Consider the following 15,312-nt stretch of genomic DNA (forward strand, 5'->3'; position numbering starts at 1 on the left):
ACCTGACAACTGAATTTAAACCAACCACGGAGGACTGAACCCTACAACCTTTTGGTTTTCAACTTTAGTTATGACTGCAAGTTTTTCTTTGAAAAAAAATTCTGTGGTGGTAATTTATTGGAGCATGTAATGTGTTTAATCAGTGCACACCAAGTGAATAATTCTTAACTATCCAGAGGCACAACATCCAATACATGCATTTGCTTCACAAATATACATTTATGCACAGGGCCGCTTCTCTAAAGCAGGTAGATAAAGTTGAGCCTTCATCAGTGCAGGGACTTCTGTAAAATCACTGGGGTCAATTACATGCATTTGCTAAGCCTAACAACCTTTCACTATGTTTTGGAAAAGGAATTCTCTTTATAAAGTCTGAACAAAAAGACTGCCAGCGGATGCTAGCAATCATCTCATGATAGGCCTCACATGAGACTTAGTCTATTCTGGGACCTCCATGTCGTGCAACGTAATGTAGGCTTCAGTCACACATCTGTATCGTACATCTCATATCAAATTCTCTTCTATTTTGTATGTCTAGAAAATGCACCTCTGTGCTTATGAGTAAATAATATTCCATTAATTATAGGTGCCATAATGGTCTAGAAGTAAAAGCAAATGATTGTTTTAAAATTGCATTTCATTTATTTATAAGTGCATAGGGACAATGTTGCTAAATTTATCAAACGGAGGAATGTAACCTACATTAACAAATTCCCTACATGGAATGCATGAGACAAGAGTAATCCATTGTAACTGCAGATTGTCCAATTCAAACTAAAGTAATAAATTATGGTCAATTTTTTGATGTTGATTTAGGAACTGGGACCTAGTTGCTAAGTTAAGATTGTCACCAATTTATTCAACGGATCATAGGATCTTGCACAGAACTCGATCAATGTTTTGGTAAGAATTACAATACAGATTACAATACTTAAAGCTGTTTTACAACTTACTTTCCTGTGGAATTGCTTCAAAGTATCCATTCATTCCTTTCACTCCGTGCACCCTGAGTGATTTGAAGGACAAGAACATAGCGTTGCCAGTTGACACAAAGGAAACTGGGGTAGACCCAAAGGATTCGCAGACTCTGAAATAAAAATGGACACCAGTGATAGAAATGAACTCATGCTCATTAAATGCTTGACTTAGATATAAAGCTAATATTCTGGTCAGCTTCACAGGTAGTGCCATTGGCAATTATAATGGGGGGAATCACATTGCTAAAGCCACTATATATGCATAATGCTGAATGTAATTTCAGTCCAAATAGAATCGATACTTTGATCCAAATCAACAATCTAAGCAACCCGAGACCACGAACTAAGGGCAAAATTTGTATATTTTCCTCACATTTTGCCAATAAGATTCTGCAGCTGGAATCACTATACATGAAATGGCTGCATTAGGAATTTATTTACAAAAAATGAACAAATGCACATGATCTTTGTTACTATTCTTTTTAGCAGATACCAATAAAATCTTTAGTAAGAGATCATTTCCATTGCTGGTGTGTTCAGTCATTCACATATTGTGTCTGTCATTCACAGCAGTTACAAGCGGTCGAAAGGTAGAAATCAATATCTGAACACCTTTCCACTGTACAATGTCTGAGAAGATAGTACTAAATATCCAACAAGTATGTAAGGTTTTCTTGATGGTTTGACAATCTGGTATGATTGCCAGAATCATAAGCTGTCAGGTTTAGCAAAAGTTTATCATGAGAATGTGCAAAATACAATGCCATGTCAGCTACTTATGCCACATAAACACAGTCACCTCACTCTATAATATATTCTGTGAAGAGCTTTGAAAAGCATCCTTCTGACATGAAAGGCGCTATATCAAATGCAAGGATTGTTTGTTTCTTTGTACATACCCATATAACATTTTACTTCTGATAGGCATGAGGGAGTCATAAATAATGAGGGAATCTGTGACACAGCTGTCAGGTACAAACTGAAGGGACACAAGAGAGAGGCGAATGATGTGTCCTAGCAATGATGTGAGTTTGTAGTGGCAGCTCAGACTTCCAGAGGCAGCAGACAAGTTGAAAGGGACTTGAACACCGGGCCGGTCTGCGTGCTTTTCTCTACTACATTTGGAACCTGAAAGCATCAAAATGCTAACGTCAATTTTTAATTTAAAGTAAAATGCTACTGCAGCCTTGATTCATGCTTTAATGAAACAGTTACTCATTCTGACTGAGGGACGGACTCCTTCAACAACCCGATATTATACCACCGTGGTCTCTCAAGAGCCAAGGTCGAGAGCCACATAGAACTAAACTGAGAGCTGATAAAAAAGTAGTACCTATGAGTTCAATTTTTGCTTCATTTTCCTTAGGCTAGTTAGAAGTTAGAGGGGAGGGGTAGGGAGAGGAATCACATTGTTGAGACTCAGAGAGGGAGGCAACATATTTCTATCTTCTCACAAATCTCTCAGGTCTCAGAGAAATGACATGCGTGAGAGGGGTGAAGGAACAAAATGTGTGAGAAAGTACAAATGTAGTTTGACAATCAGCCTGGTTCAGTTGGTAGCATTCTCACCTCGGTGTCAGAGGTTGTGGGTTCGAGACCAACTTTATGACTTTGAGCTGAGAGTCTGGGCTGAAACTCCAATGCAGTGCTGGAGAAGTGCTGCATAAGAGAAGTGCCGTCCTTCAGATGAGACGTTAAATTGAGGTCCTGTCTGCCTGTTCAGGTGGATGTTAAAAATCCCATGATAAATTTGAGCGCCTTGGGACGTCCTCCTGACGTGAAAGGCGCTCAATAAATGGAATCTTGTTGTTGTTGTTGATGAAAAGATAAAGGAGCTTTTCCCGGTGTCGTGGCCAACAATCTCGCAGTTAAATTGGTCATTCACTTCTTGGATGTTTGTGGAATGCTGCTATGCGCAAATTGGCTGCCATGTTTGCCTACAAATACAAGGTCACTACACTTTACAGTGAAGGCTGTGAAGTGCTTTCAGACTGTCTCCCAACATAAATATCAAATGCGAGGATTAATAAGTATTAGCGTTAAGTATTACTGACTAGCAGGATATTAAATAATTAAGTTATCAAAAAGAAGAAAAGTTGAAAAGTACACAGAACTGCTCAATTTGCACAGAAATAAGTTTTAAAAGTTCTTTAGAAATCCCAGCTCTCTCTCCTTAGAACCACAGTAATTTACAGCACAGAAGAAGGTCATTCGGCACATTCTGTCTGAGCTAGCAATCCTTTCAGTCCCATTTACCTGCCTTTTCCCTGTACTGCTGTGGTTTACTCCTTAATGGATGTTATGCAGATACCTTTAGTTACAATTTAATCAAAAACTTGTTTTAATATTTGCACTTAAAACAAATCTCACCTGGTGTAGCTGTGGCAATGTAATCTGACCGGAGGGCAGCTATTAAGTAAAAAATAACAGTTTAAACATTAGTACTTTACAAGTTGTACACATTGTGTGTAAACAACATTGGAGTGCAGTTAATGTACTGTGATAGTAGACACTGAAACAAAGTCAACGCAGATACAAGGAATCCTCAAGAGAAACCACCAACACACATGCATTGACAAAAGGCCCTTGAATTTGTTGATCACAGAGTAAAAACAAGCAATAGTTAAAATACAGAATCGGAAAATGTTTTCTCATCATTCCAACATCTTCAAACTTCTAAACCTGCTGTATGGCGATGGACAGCAGAGAATGGAACCAGACTAATTACCAACTAAAGAACTGATAGTGGTAAATACACTTTGTAGCAAATAGCAGAGAAAAAAGGGCTAAAGAATGACCATTAACAACAATCGAGTCCAGGTCCACAGGAAGTCCAAGGAGATATCCAACCGATGAACGGTTTACCAGACTGGTCTGAATGGAATCCCTTAGGACAGCGCTGATACAATCCTCACATATAAATTGACTCTTCACATTTAGGACCACAAAGACAATCCAGAAGTGAACTAGGACGCCACCATTGTTGTTGTTACTAGAAAAGAAACACATAGGAGGTCATGTTCACAAAAAGGGCATTCATAAAATGTATACAACATCTACAACAACAAGTTTACATTTATGTAGTGCCTTTCATGTCAGGAGGACATCTCAAAGTGCTTCACAGAGTTGACTGGAAGTCCAGACTTGAGTGGGGAGAGTCGAGGGAAAGGAGAAGGCTGACTAAAAGTGAAGCTAAAAAGAAAGATCTTAAGGTGGGTTTTAAAGGTGGTGAGGGGGCGAGGAAGAGGCACTCTGGGGTTTAGTTCCAGAGAGCAGGCCAGATATATATATTTATAATATGATATATCTAATATATAGATATTTATATCTATATACACGCACACACATACACAAACTGACAATATATATTTTCCTGAAATGGTATTATGATGTGAATTTCTGTTCAGTATAGTGGGAAAAAAAATAGAAACAAAGATAATTTGCATTTAATAATATTTTAGTTTATTTTTTTCTATGACTAATTTCCCAATGCACGCATTTCCTTCAGTGGTAGGCAACAGGAATAATCACCAACTGGGATAATCCTCACATCCCATGTCACACTCTGTTGAGCTGAGCGTGTTTACCTTACCTCAGGTCAGAGATGATTGATTGCTTGTATAACTTGGCGAAACGCGATTTCTTGTAAACATTCTTCATCTGAAGGGGAAGGAAAATACAAGGCGAAAAATGGACCAGATGAAATGGAAGTGTGTAATTATAATCAGCTGTAAACAAGCTACTGAACCTGCTTCTCTGTGGCTATTTGAGTGACAAGTTCATTTACAAATGGATGTAAACTTCATAACACCATTCCATGATGGAGGAACCCGATAGTACAGCAACCTAAACCGCAAAGCTAACCAGTTATAGAATCTGAACAGATGGTTGATTTTAACTTATCTATTCAGAAGACAAGAGTTTTGTTACAATACTGGGAGATCACCCAGTTAACTATTGCACTGCTGTAACTGAGAATAACACTCATTCAAATATAACGATCAGATGTACTCTAATTAATTTGTATGCAAAAAACAAGATGCATTTATATAGTGTCTTTCACACAGGATAACATCTCAGAGTGAGCTAACGTACAGGGCTGAACGCTAAGCAAGGAAGAAAGGAGAGGGGGAGTGCGGTCAAAGAGATAGGTTTTCAGTTGGGTTTTAAAAATGGATAGGGAGGAGACTAAGCAGAAGGATTGAGGCAGGGAGTTCCAGGTAGTTGGGGTGTAGTGGCTGAAGGCACCAAACAAAAACATATTAGAGATGGGTAAAATCCCTTCAGATTAGGACAATACTAAGATTTCACGATCTCAATGGGATTTTTCCTGCAACAGGTGGAAGGTACTTGTGGGGGTTTCCTTATATTATAATATTCAGCCCCACTCACTCTCTCCCTCGATTGCTCATTCCCTCCGTACATTCCCCTGAACAATTCTTTTTTGCTCCCAGAACAACCAACAATTCACCTGCTCATCAATAGCAAAAGTTACAGTAACAAAAAGGACATCAACTTCATTTATCAATCAATTGGCTGCTGTGTTTTGCCCACAAAATATACAGCCGATTCACTTGACAGTATATTCTGTGAAGTGCTTTGAGTAGTCTCGAAGGCCGTCATAAGGTGCTATATCAAATGCAATGATTATTATTATAATTATCTAATTTTATCACTCATCCACACCCTTTCTCAGAACTAAACTGGACTAGTTATTTCAAATAGTTTTTAATTTCCAAAGTGTCACAATTCTTCTCTTGCACATCGCCTCGTAATAAGTCAATCTGTTAACTCTAGGTAAACTAACATTCGGTCTTCTGGGGAAAAAAAACAAGCATGTAATCTTCCCAGACATATAAATCTGCTTTGTATATAAAAATATGCAGTTCATAAACTGTAGAGTCTATAATACGCTGATCACTAAAACTAACAATCATTTTGGTATGTGATCCAGTTGCTACAAGCAAAACAATTGCTTACTATAGCGATCAGAGAAATGTTAAATCCTTCTGTCTTCTATCTATGTAATCTGACACTACCTTCCGTAAAAGTTATCTTATGAGCTATTGACTAATATTCAGGGAATACAGCAACATGAAGGGCCACAATGGGGTCCAGCTGTACAAAGTATCAACCGTGATGCGGGGAGAGGAGTCCAAGCCAATCCCTAATTTTATGTTCAAAGAAGTAAGTATCCAACAGAAACTAAATTTCATAACTGTTTCACAATTCTAATGACGAGTTACAGGGTAGAGGTGATGCAACTGTGATGGTATGTGGAATACATTTCACGTTGCCCCGTCCAGTCAGTACATGTTCATTTGTAGCTGCCTTGCTCACAGATTAAGCAGTTGAGTCATTGTAGAATGTTTCCTGTGTTTCATGCATGCAATATACTGGCGCCCTGCATCATACAATGTTTTCTTACCACTTGCTGAACTTTCTCCGCCATGGAAAGAAATTCAGACGAATCCCTTCTTCGATACTCGGGAACAAATTCAAAATTTGCTATACGGAATAATCCAGCAAAATATAAGGGATTGCCATTTTCAGTCCGCACTGCACAATGAAGAGAATGGAGAGAAAGAAAGGCACATTTCCGATGCATTGTTTTAACAATCCTGGAACTACATTTGTCCAATCATTAGTACCAAGTGCATAGCAACTTATGTAAGTTCTTTGAATGGATTAACAAACCGAAACAGATTTTGATGAAGGAAATGTTGAGACCTATTTTTTTTTTGCTCCAGTCAATGTCTAATGGCATTGTAAGGCTTATATTGGTATGTGTAATAGAGTCTCACGTTTCTTTGTAATTACAGAAGTGTAGTGTGGATGAACAATATTATTGTTCACTAACACTACATGGATTATTAAAGATCTTATAGGTTCAAGTGGAGAGAAATTCCATCTGGATCTAAACTTTTTTTTAGCATTAGAAAGGGTTTAGAATTCATCAAGTTCTTAAATACAGTCATGATTTTGAAGCCTATTTTGTAAAAGTCCATTTAATGAAAACTGGTTTCAAAGTTGAGGCAGAATTTAACAATTTGACCGATTCCGTTTGCTCTGAATTTCTCAGAAAGTACAGTAAATCTAAATCCAGGGCAAATTTTTAGCAAAAGCTATTGCAAGATAGTGTCAGTGGTCAACACAGTCACGCTTCTGGCTCCAAAGTCGAAGTAGGGCTCGAATGGGTCATTGAAAGTTCACTAGGGATGTTTAAAAGACAACATTCATGTTGCTGCTGCATGTGGAATTCAGCGGTTGTAAGGAAAGGATTAACAGTTATGAAAATGACTTGACGCTGATATGAATATCTGACCTTCATTATAAGTGCAGAGTGATGGATATCAGGAGTATCGAAAACTAGACATGTGAAGGGTGAAGGAGGAACCTTGAGAAGTACAATGAACAGAAAGGCTTATGAGAGGTATGTGTTTGTATGTACTTTATGGGAGGGAGAGACAAAGATTGAAGTGCTCTTGAATACCAGATGAAGAAATAATAATTGCTGTGTTACAGTAAAAACAGGGAAAAGCTTTTGCAAGAACATTGGAAAAATTGTTTAGGATAGCCATTGTCAGAGAGAGTATATAAGTAAGCTAGGATATGTGTATCATACTTCTCCAGAAAATAACTTTCTGAGAATAGTCAAGAATAACTGCAATATGGTGATAAATATCACGAAGAAGGTAGGCACCTGCACAAATCAAGGGGCAGCTCTCAAACACAGATACTAAACTGCCCACGAGCAGTAAAAGCGAAACCAGAGCAAAGTCAATTTGGCACTGGTATTATTAAGAGCATTTTTAAATCTCTGGACTTCTCCTAGACCAATTTAGGGTTAAACTGACCCAAGAATTGAAGCAAATTGATAATGGGATGAGCACAGGTCATTGTACTCATCCCATAGTCTATGAATGCATATTTGGTCGTTGTCAAAAGGGAAGTGATTCCTGAAGGACATGTTAATTAATCTACCTGTGTCACAAATATGGAGAATAAAGTACTAACAAAAAAAGGGGAGTGTAGGGGAAAGACTCACAGACAAAGATCCACAGTAACGTCCATGTTAAAACCAAAAGGACAAGAACTGTCAAAGTAAAGAGGATAATCTTTTTGTTTGTAAATAAGAACTTGGTCTTTTCATCGAGGTGATGTTTCCGCAAAAATCTGGGTCTCTTTCGGCCTTTTCGTGGGTGTTTTCTTTTCACGGGCACATTTCCATCCACATTGGTCACGTAAACCGAGATTTCAGAAACCTGCACACCAAAGATATTTTAAAATCACTCTTGGGCATGAAAATGGAGTTCTGATCAATTACTATTGAAACCACCTGAGAATGCACACAAATCATGTAGTCATTAAACAAAGGATTAATAATGAATCCACTAGTTAGGAAATGTCACATGTTAATACACTCTATTCATTGAGCAATAATGACAACAGTTCACACAAACTAGATGTGATATGTTTTAGGTTTGGTTCAATATCAAATTCAAGTCAGTTACCAGTAGGAGTGGCAAATTATTAAAGTTAGAGAAGATAAATAATATGTAAACTTATTGGTAATGGCTTGCTTTGGAATTTCACTGATTATAAATGAATTACAATGTACAATATGGAAATAGAAGCTCATTAAAACATGAACTGAAAGTTCCAGGTCCCAATTCTAATATTTGACTACCCCTGGAAAGCATCAGGGGATAGTCGAGTAATGTGAAATGCTAAATGTTTCATAGAGTACAGTGGTATTTAGAATCTAAAACCTGGGACTTTAATAATGAGTCTCTTCCTAATTGCAGTGTTACAGTAAAAACGTAGGGAAATTTTTTTGCAACAACATTGCAAAAATCGTTCAGGATTGCCAATGTCAGAGAGAGTATATATTTTTATTAACATATTTGATAATGGGCCACATTTTATAACAATGCAAATGTAAAAACCAGTCCATATAATCCAGGAGTTTATGAATCTTAATACGGTGTTATCTTCAAACATCCACTGCACTACACGCTCAATAGCTGATAGTCTTAAATTTCACTGTAAATGCCATCAATAATACATGCTGTGTTATTCCATCGTTTAAGATAAAGATAACAGAGCAGCCACATTATCCAGGCAACTGTATAGTATATCTTGGCTTCCTTGTATTATTATAAAGGAAACACAAAACCACACAGAGTAATGCACAACAGACTCAGAGGATTACAGTTCAAACCATCTCCGGAAATCTAGCTGACAGTGAGACAGTGGAATTGACATTTGGCTGTCACTTCAAAATGTAGCTTTGAGGCATTTTAATCCAGTGGTAGAATAATAAATAGATCAAAGAAAGCACTGTATTATTACTGACTTAGATTACAAGGTGCAGACACCAGCTTTCAGGATCTCATTATGTGACTAATGAATATTTTCCATCCCTCTCAGGCATCTATCACACTCTTTATGGTCACCCACTAAAATGAGGTGGTCAACTACTGCATAGCGGGTCTATATATTTTAGGCATTCATTCACATATGATTGGTTCAAGAATCCAAATCGAATTCCAAGAAAATCAATTGCTTTCTGCGTACACCGGTTATTTTCTGATTGAAATGCGCTGAGAGGATTATTACAGTAACTACGATTTTAGAGGAAATTATGATTACAAATGCACAGTGTTATAATATATGGCAATAACAGAAGTGCCCTGAAAAAACAGAATGCTAATATTACTGATTGGATGATTGCAACGTTCATTCTGAGCAACATTCAGAAGGGCATTTGTGCTTCAGTATGATGTGTTTAGAGCTGTCACTTACCAACAGTGTTCCTTTTGACTTTTGTGACACACGGGTGATGAGTCATTGGCTTATGTTAAGATCACCTGATATCCAATGTCTATTGCTTTTCCTTGAATTAATTATTGGTTCAGGGTGTTCACTTTTTTTTGACTCAAGAATTGTTTTGAGAAAAAGGGAGGAAATTCTGGTCAAACAATCCCCCAAAGTAAAATTAATCATTCACTTTGTCTGTCTGTGGGATATCGTTATGCACAAATTGGATGATGCATTCACCTACAAATCACAGTCACTATATTTTACAGTGAATCCCTTGAAGCGCTTTGAGACAGCCTCCCGACATGAATTATATCATTATATCAAATGACAGGATTCCCATTATGAATTCAACAACTTAAATTCATCAAAGTTCTGAATGTTTTAAAATATTAAGAAAATCGAGTAAATCTAGACCCACTTTTTTTTTTGGAGGGGAGGGGGGTTTGGCACACAGATTCATCCCACATAGCTTCTGAAAAGCCATCAGGTCACTGCCTAAATGGGGAGGGCGATCTTAGCTGTACAAGCAGCAAGGAGCTTAATATTACCTTGTACCAGTAAGCTGCAATGATCTTAGCTGCTTCCATTTCAGCAGTACCCCATTGATCATGTTTTGGCTTGTCTAAATTTTTGTATTGTCTAGCTCAGGAAGCACCACATGCCTTTAAATATTCCAGAAATGCCAAACAGAAAGTCTGCCTGTGTGAATTCTCAGTGGCTGGAACTGAAGACTCTTAAGCAAAGGAAGGAAATAATTTCCCCTCTTTTGAGACTCCTCCCCGGGTGGCTAAAAATACAGTTCTTTAAATGAGTGTCTTTTACAGGTAGTCGAGAAAAAGTCGGTTCTACTGTGCCTTTTGAAAAAGAATCAATTGCTTCTAATAAGGAGTAATCCACAACAAGTAGTTATATAGCGCCCTTTATGCAGAGTAGAATCTGAGAGCACTGAACAGTAAACCCACAGGGAATGGGAGGACAGGTAAATACAACTGAAAGGATAGGTCTCTTAAAGAGCCAGCAGAAACATGATGATAATAATAATAATAATCCTTGCACTTGATAAAGTGACTTGTCACGTCATTGAGTTGTCTCAAAGTGCTTCACAAAAAATATTGGAAAGTGGATTGACTGTATTTTGTGGGTGAAAAGGAGCAGCCAATTGAACACAGCCATATCCCACAAACAGTCATGGATTGAGTGATTACATTTTGGAGGGTTTATTACCCCAGGAAAGTATGCACCAATTGACTAACAACCAAGTTCCTACTTACTGCTCGATAAACAGAGGCAGGAAAGGAAAACAGAGCAAGGAATCTTGTCTAAGGTATCGACCCGCCCGCTAACCGAACACGGGTCAACTCGCTTGCGAGGTGAGCGCACTGACCACTATGCTATGGGAATACCAAATGGCCTTCTTCTGTGCCGTAAATTTCTATTGTTCTAAATATATTAAGACTTACTTAGAATTAGAGAATCTCACATACAAAAACAGGCCATTGAGTCCATCAAGTCTATGTGGGTGCTTTGCTCCAGGTTAACCATCCAACTTAACCCATTCTCCTGCTCACATTCTCTGTACCCTTCAACACTTCTCTTTCTTATTAATTCACTTGATTTCAAATAAGTGCAACATGAATTTGATAATGCTTATCCTGCACAAAAGTCAAAGCATCTAAAATAATAGTCAAGTAAATTGAACTGTTTTAAGATCTGTTATTGGTTCAATGACTTAAAATTTACTGCTCTATCTGTTGTAGACAGAAACGTCATTAAACACATGGATGCAATGACAAAGTACTTCCTTAAAATGAATATTGCAATTTGGTGTATAAATCATATACATCAATTTCCCAAATGGGAATAGCATTAATCTAAAAGATTCAGAAATGCCTGAAATAACTTTGCGTATATTATATATTAGCAGTTTTTTTAAAAAAAACATACTCTTACCATTTCACTTTCAGTTCTTGAAACTTGCATATACAAGTAAAATGTTATAATGGGGAGGAAATGCAACATTTTATCCAGGATCTTATCACAACTCTGCTGTGCGTAATTAGCTGCTGTGTTTTGCCCACAAATATACAATCAATTCACTTTACAGTATATTCTGTGAAGCGCTTTGAGACATCTAGAAGACGTGAAAAGCGCTATATCAAAATGCAAGGATTATTATTTATTACAACAAACTTTTTATCAAATATCATAATTTTTTTAACCTCAATAAAACACGTTGTTTATTACAGAAGAATCTTGTGCACTTACACTTAGATTATCGTCTGGTTTGCCAGGCTGCTCACTGCTGTTATTTTCTGCCATCCCCAAATCTTCAAACTTATCTTCCTCCTTCCAACAAGTAGGCGTCTAAGAGAGAACATCTACACCATCTCTATGAATTGTTACTGTTTCCCCAATCCTGACGATTCATGAATTCATTTTGCAGTTTTATCTGATGAAAGGTTTCCAGATGGATGAGACCTGTGAGTGATGTTAGTGTCTTCCTGTATTGAGGTATTGTATTACCTTGCTAATCAACCAACTGTGCCTTCATGTACCACATGATAGACGACCTTATGGAAACCCTGTGCTAGAATGACAAAGATCAGAAACAATGTGAAATTGCTATACTTCAAAGGTACTGCTGACTGAGACAATTAAATGAATAACCATTTATTCTCCAACTGCCTGAAACACACAAAGAAGCTGAAACTCAAAACACAATTTGTTTGGGTGGAAAATTATTTAACCTTTCTCACACATTAAATTCCAAAATATTACTTGCTGCCCAGAGCACCAGGAGTTTTCATGTGAATTGGTCAACAATCCCTTGGAATGGGATCATTCACTGTGTGTGTGTCTGTTTGTATGACATTGCTGTATGCAAATTGTCTGCCGTGTTCGCCTACAAATTACAGTTTACAGTAAAATCCGGTAAAGCACGCAGAAACGCTTCTTCAATGGGATAAGGCGCTATATATCAAATGCAATTATTATTTAAGACTATAATTATCATTTTGGCCACACAATACAATCAATCCACTCTGCAATATATTCTGTGAAGCGCTTTGAGATGTCTCAACAACGTGATAAGGTGCAATATCAAATGCAAGTATTATTAACTCTATGCCGTAGTCACCTGCACTATTCTGCGTAACTGTTTAGTTAGATTGGTTTTTTTTTTCCTGGTTTTAAAAAAGTTCAGCTTCCACCACTTTCCGCTACCTTCAAGTAAACACAGTGCCCTTAAAGCAAACCTAGACTTAAAATTAATAATAAACACAGTCCTGTATTATCAAATTGAGCTTTGAAGCAACCTTGTTTAGGCCAGTGGAGGGAGCTGTAGACTGGTTGGTGAACATCTCAAATGGAGTGTAAAGCCAACACTGAAGAGAGGCAGAAAAAACTGTAGATATTTTAAAAAAGCTACAAATGCAAACATTAAATTGGAAAAATGCCGCAAATATTGGAAATACATGGTGATGTGATCAAGATCCAATGCATCAATGTTCTGGGTACAAACCTCACGTTGGGACTTTGATCTAGTCTAGTGTTTTGTTGTCATAGATTTTGTCCTTAGGATTTAACAACTCTCTAGACAGCCCTGCCAAAAATTTAAGTGAAAATAAAACAAAAATGAATACAAGGAAAGGAGATTGAACAATGGAGCCAATCAGCTTCTGTTGAATCAATATATCATATATCAAAAATGGGCGACAATTATTCTATACACTTTGACTTATCTATTACTGAAGTCTAAAATGCAGAATTAGCAACAGGATTCTAACTTCCTACAAGTAACCTGATGTGGGTCACACTACCCTACCCATCCTGAAGACCCAGTTGGAGCAGAGTGCCAGCAGGTCAGTGTGATGCACATTTGGTTCTAGGAAATAGTTTTTGAATAGGGCATTTTAGATTCCATTGTAAAGCTTCTCCAAATTGGCCAAACCCATGAATCACTGCTTTAAAATACTGAAAATTTGCTCAATGACAACAATAACTGTATTGCAGTGCCTAGTTTTTGAGGTTTATGCTGTTATCTGCATGTTGTGCAAAAGAATCACAAGCCAAGGCTTTAAGCCACACCTAAATCACAAAGTTGGAATGAAGGCTCTTCAGGCCATTTGATGGCTTCCTTTTCAGAAAATCATCTTCTCATCACAGCATCAAAGCCATTTGTTTGTTTTTAAAATTGAGTCCAGGCTCCTGGCCTCAATTGCACTGTCATTAATTAACCAGATCAGTCATCCAATCGATTACTATACTGCATACAATTGCTATAACCAGACACGACCGAATGAGGTTGAACACAGTCAGGTTTTGATGCCAGAAATTATGCATTGAGATGCACAATCCTTTGTTGTGCATTGCAGATCACAATGACTGAATGGGGGTCTTTGTGGTTGATATAAGTCACGTGATTGACAGTCGAAGCCCTCATTTCCATGCATGTGCTGCCAATGACACTGAAGACCTTGGAGAATTGCTGTCTGTGTAAGCATTGATTCCCCTTAAAATGGAAACGGATAAGCCTGCTATGAATCTCAAACAGGACATCTGTCACCAGTTGAACACAGCTGGACAAAGTTCTGTGGGTGAAGCCTGAAATATCTGATCGAGATGATCTACAAGTGAAATAAATTCAGGGCAACGGTGACCTTCTCAAGTACACAAAATAGTCAATCATGGAAGAGACCCCCAAATTTCTGCTTGCATTTGAAAATTCAGTAATAACCTTTTGGAAGAGTCGTAATTGCCTCTTTCACTGCCCCTTGGTTAATTCCTGGTAGGGCATTGCTGTGTCTGTTTGAACCTTTCACTGGGAACGTCTTCTCCAGAAACATCTGTGCTTGTGTGTCCTAAATTGCCATTCATATTATTTCATGTCTTTTCATGAATGAACAGTGGCAACCAATATCTGTGCAGAAACCAACCTGGGGAAGGTTGCTGTAACGTTTGGCAAGTTCTGGAGGGCACTTAAATACTTAAACTGAGATTTGGTCTACTTTAATCACATCACAAGATCAGTTTGGATGAAGAAGACTCTTAAGTCCATCCAATCTCATCCTTCCAGCACACCTACACTGCCGCGCCCACCCCCCGTCACAACTCCAAGCTGCTTTTAAACGCTTCCCAGTGTCTTGGTCTCGTCCATCTTTCCAGCTATTGATTACCCTCTGAATAAAGAAAGCTTTCCTAGTATCCGTCTTGAAATTGCAACTCTAAACCTATATTCTACTGTCTGTTGAAGTATTGCTCTGGGTTTAATATCTTCTCCTTCCCCATTCCCCAGCCGTACAAACTTTTTATGAGACTGACTGGCGTTTTTATGACAACTTCATTTTCCGATATTGAAAACCAATGCTGGAAACTGGTAAGCTCCAAGCCAAATTGACAAAGACTGCACAGGCAACATACAGAACTTCTGTTTCAGGTGTCCTTAACAACATTACTGACATCTTCCCCCTCCCCCCTCTCCCCACCTAAGTGTATGAACCTGAACATGCTC

At 37.9% G+C, this 15,312-nt stretch overlaps 1 protein-coding gene across 1 annotated transcript in view; it reads right to left on the reverse strand.

Moving 5' to 3' along the window:
- The window catches only part of LOC103180203 (transmembrane serine protease 7), an 85,756-nt gene extending 73,634 nt beyond the window's left edge, over positions 1 to 12,122 (reverse strand). Inside the window, exons 1-8 of the mRNA XM_007895903.2 lie at positions 12,069 to 12,122; positions 8,026 to 8,242; positions 6,406 to 6,536; positions 4,570 to 4,637; positions 3,776 to 3,969; positions 3,348 to 3,386; positions 1,877 to 2,105; positions 954 to 1,087 (exon numbers count right to left, since the gene is read on the reverse strand). Of these exons, the coding sequence (XP_007894094.2) occupies positions 954 to 1,087; positions 1,877 to 2,105; positions 3,348 to 3,386; positions 3,776 to 3,969; positions 4,570 to 4,637; positions 6,406 to 6,536; positions 8,026 to 8,242; positions 12,069 to 12,122 (1,066 nt within the window). The remainder of the gene's footprint in view (positions 1 to 953; positions 1,088 to 1,876; positions 2,106 to 3,347; positions 3,387 to 3,775; positions 3,970 to 4,569; positions 4,638 to 6,405; positions 6,537 to 8,025; positions 8,243 to 12,068) is intronic.
- Between the last annotated feature and the right edge of the window lie 3,190 nt (positions 12,123 to 15,312).

The sequence above is a fragment of the Callorhinchus milii genome, unplaced genomic scaffold (assembly GCF_018977255.1).
Source record: "Callorhinchus milii isolate IMCB2004 unplaced genomic scaffold, IMCB_Cmil_1.0 Scaffold4, whole genome shotgun sequence".
Lineage (NCBI taxonomy): Eukaryota > Metazoa > Chordata > Chondrichthyes > Chimaeriformes > Callorhinchidae > Callorhinchus > Callorhinchus milii.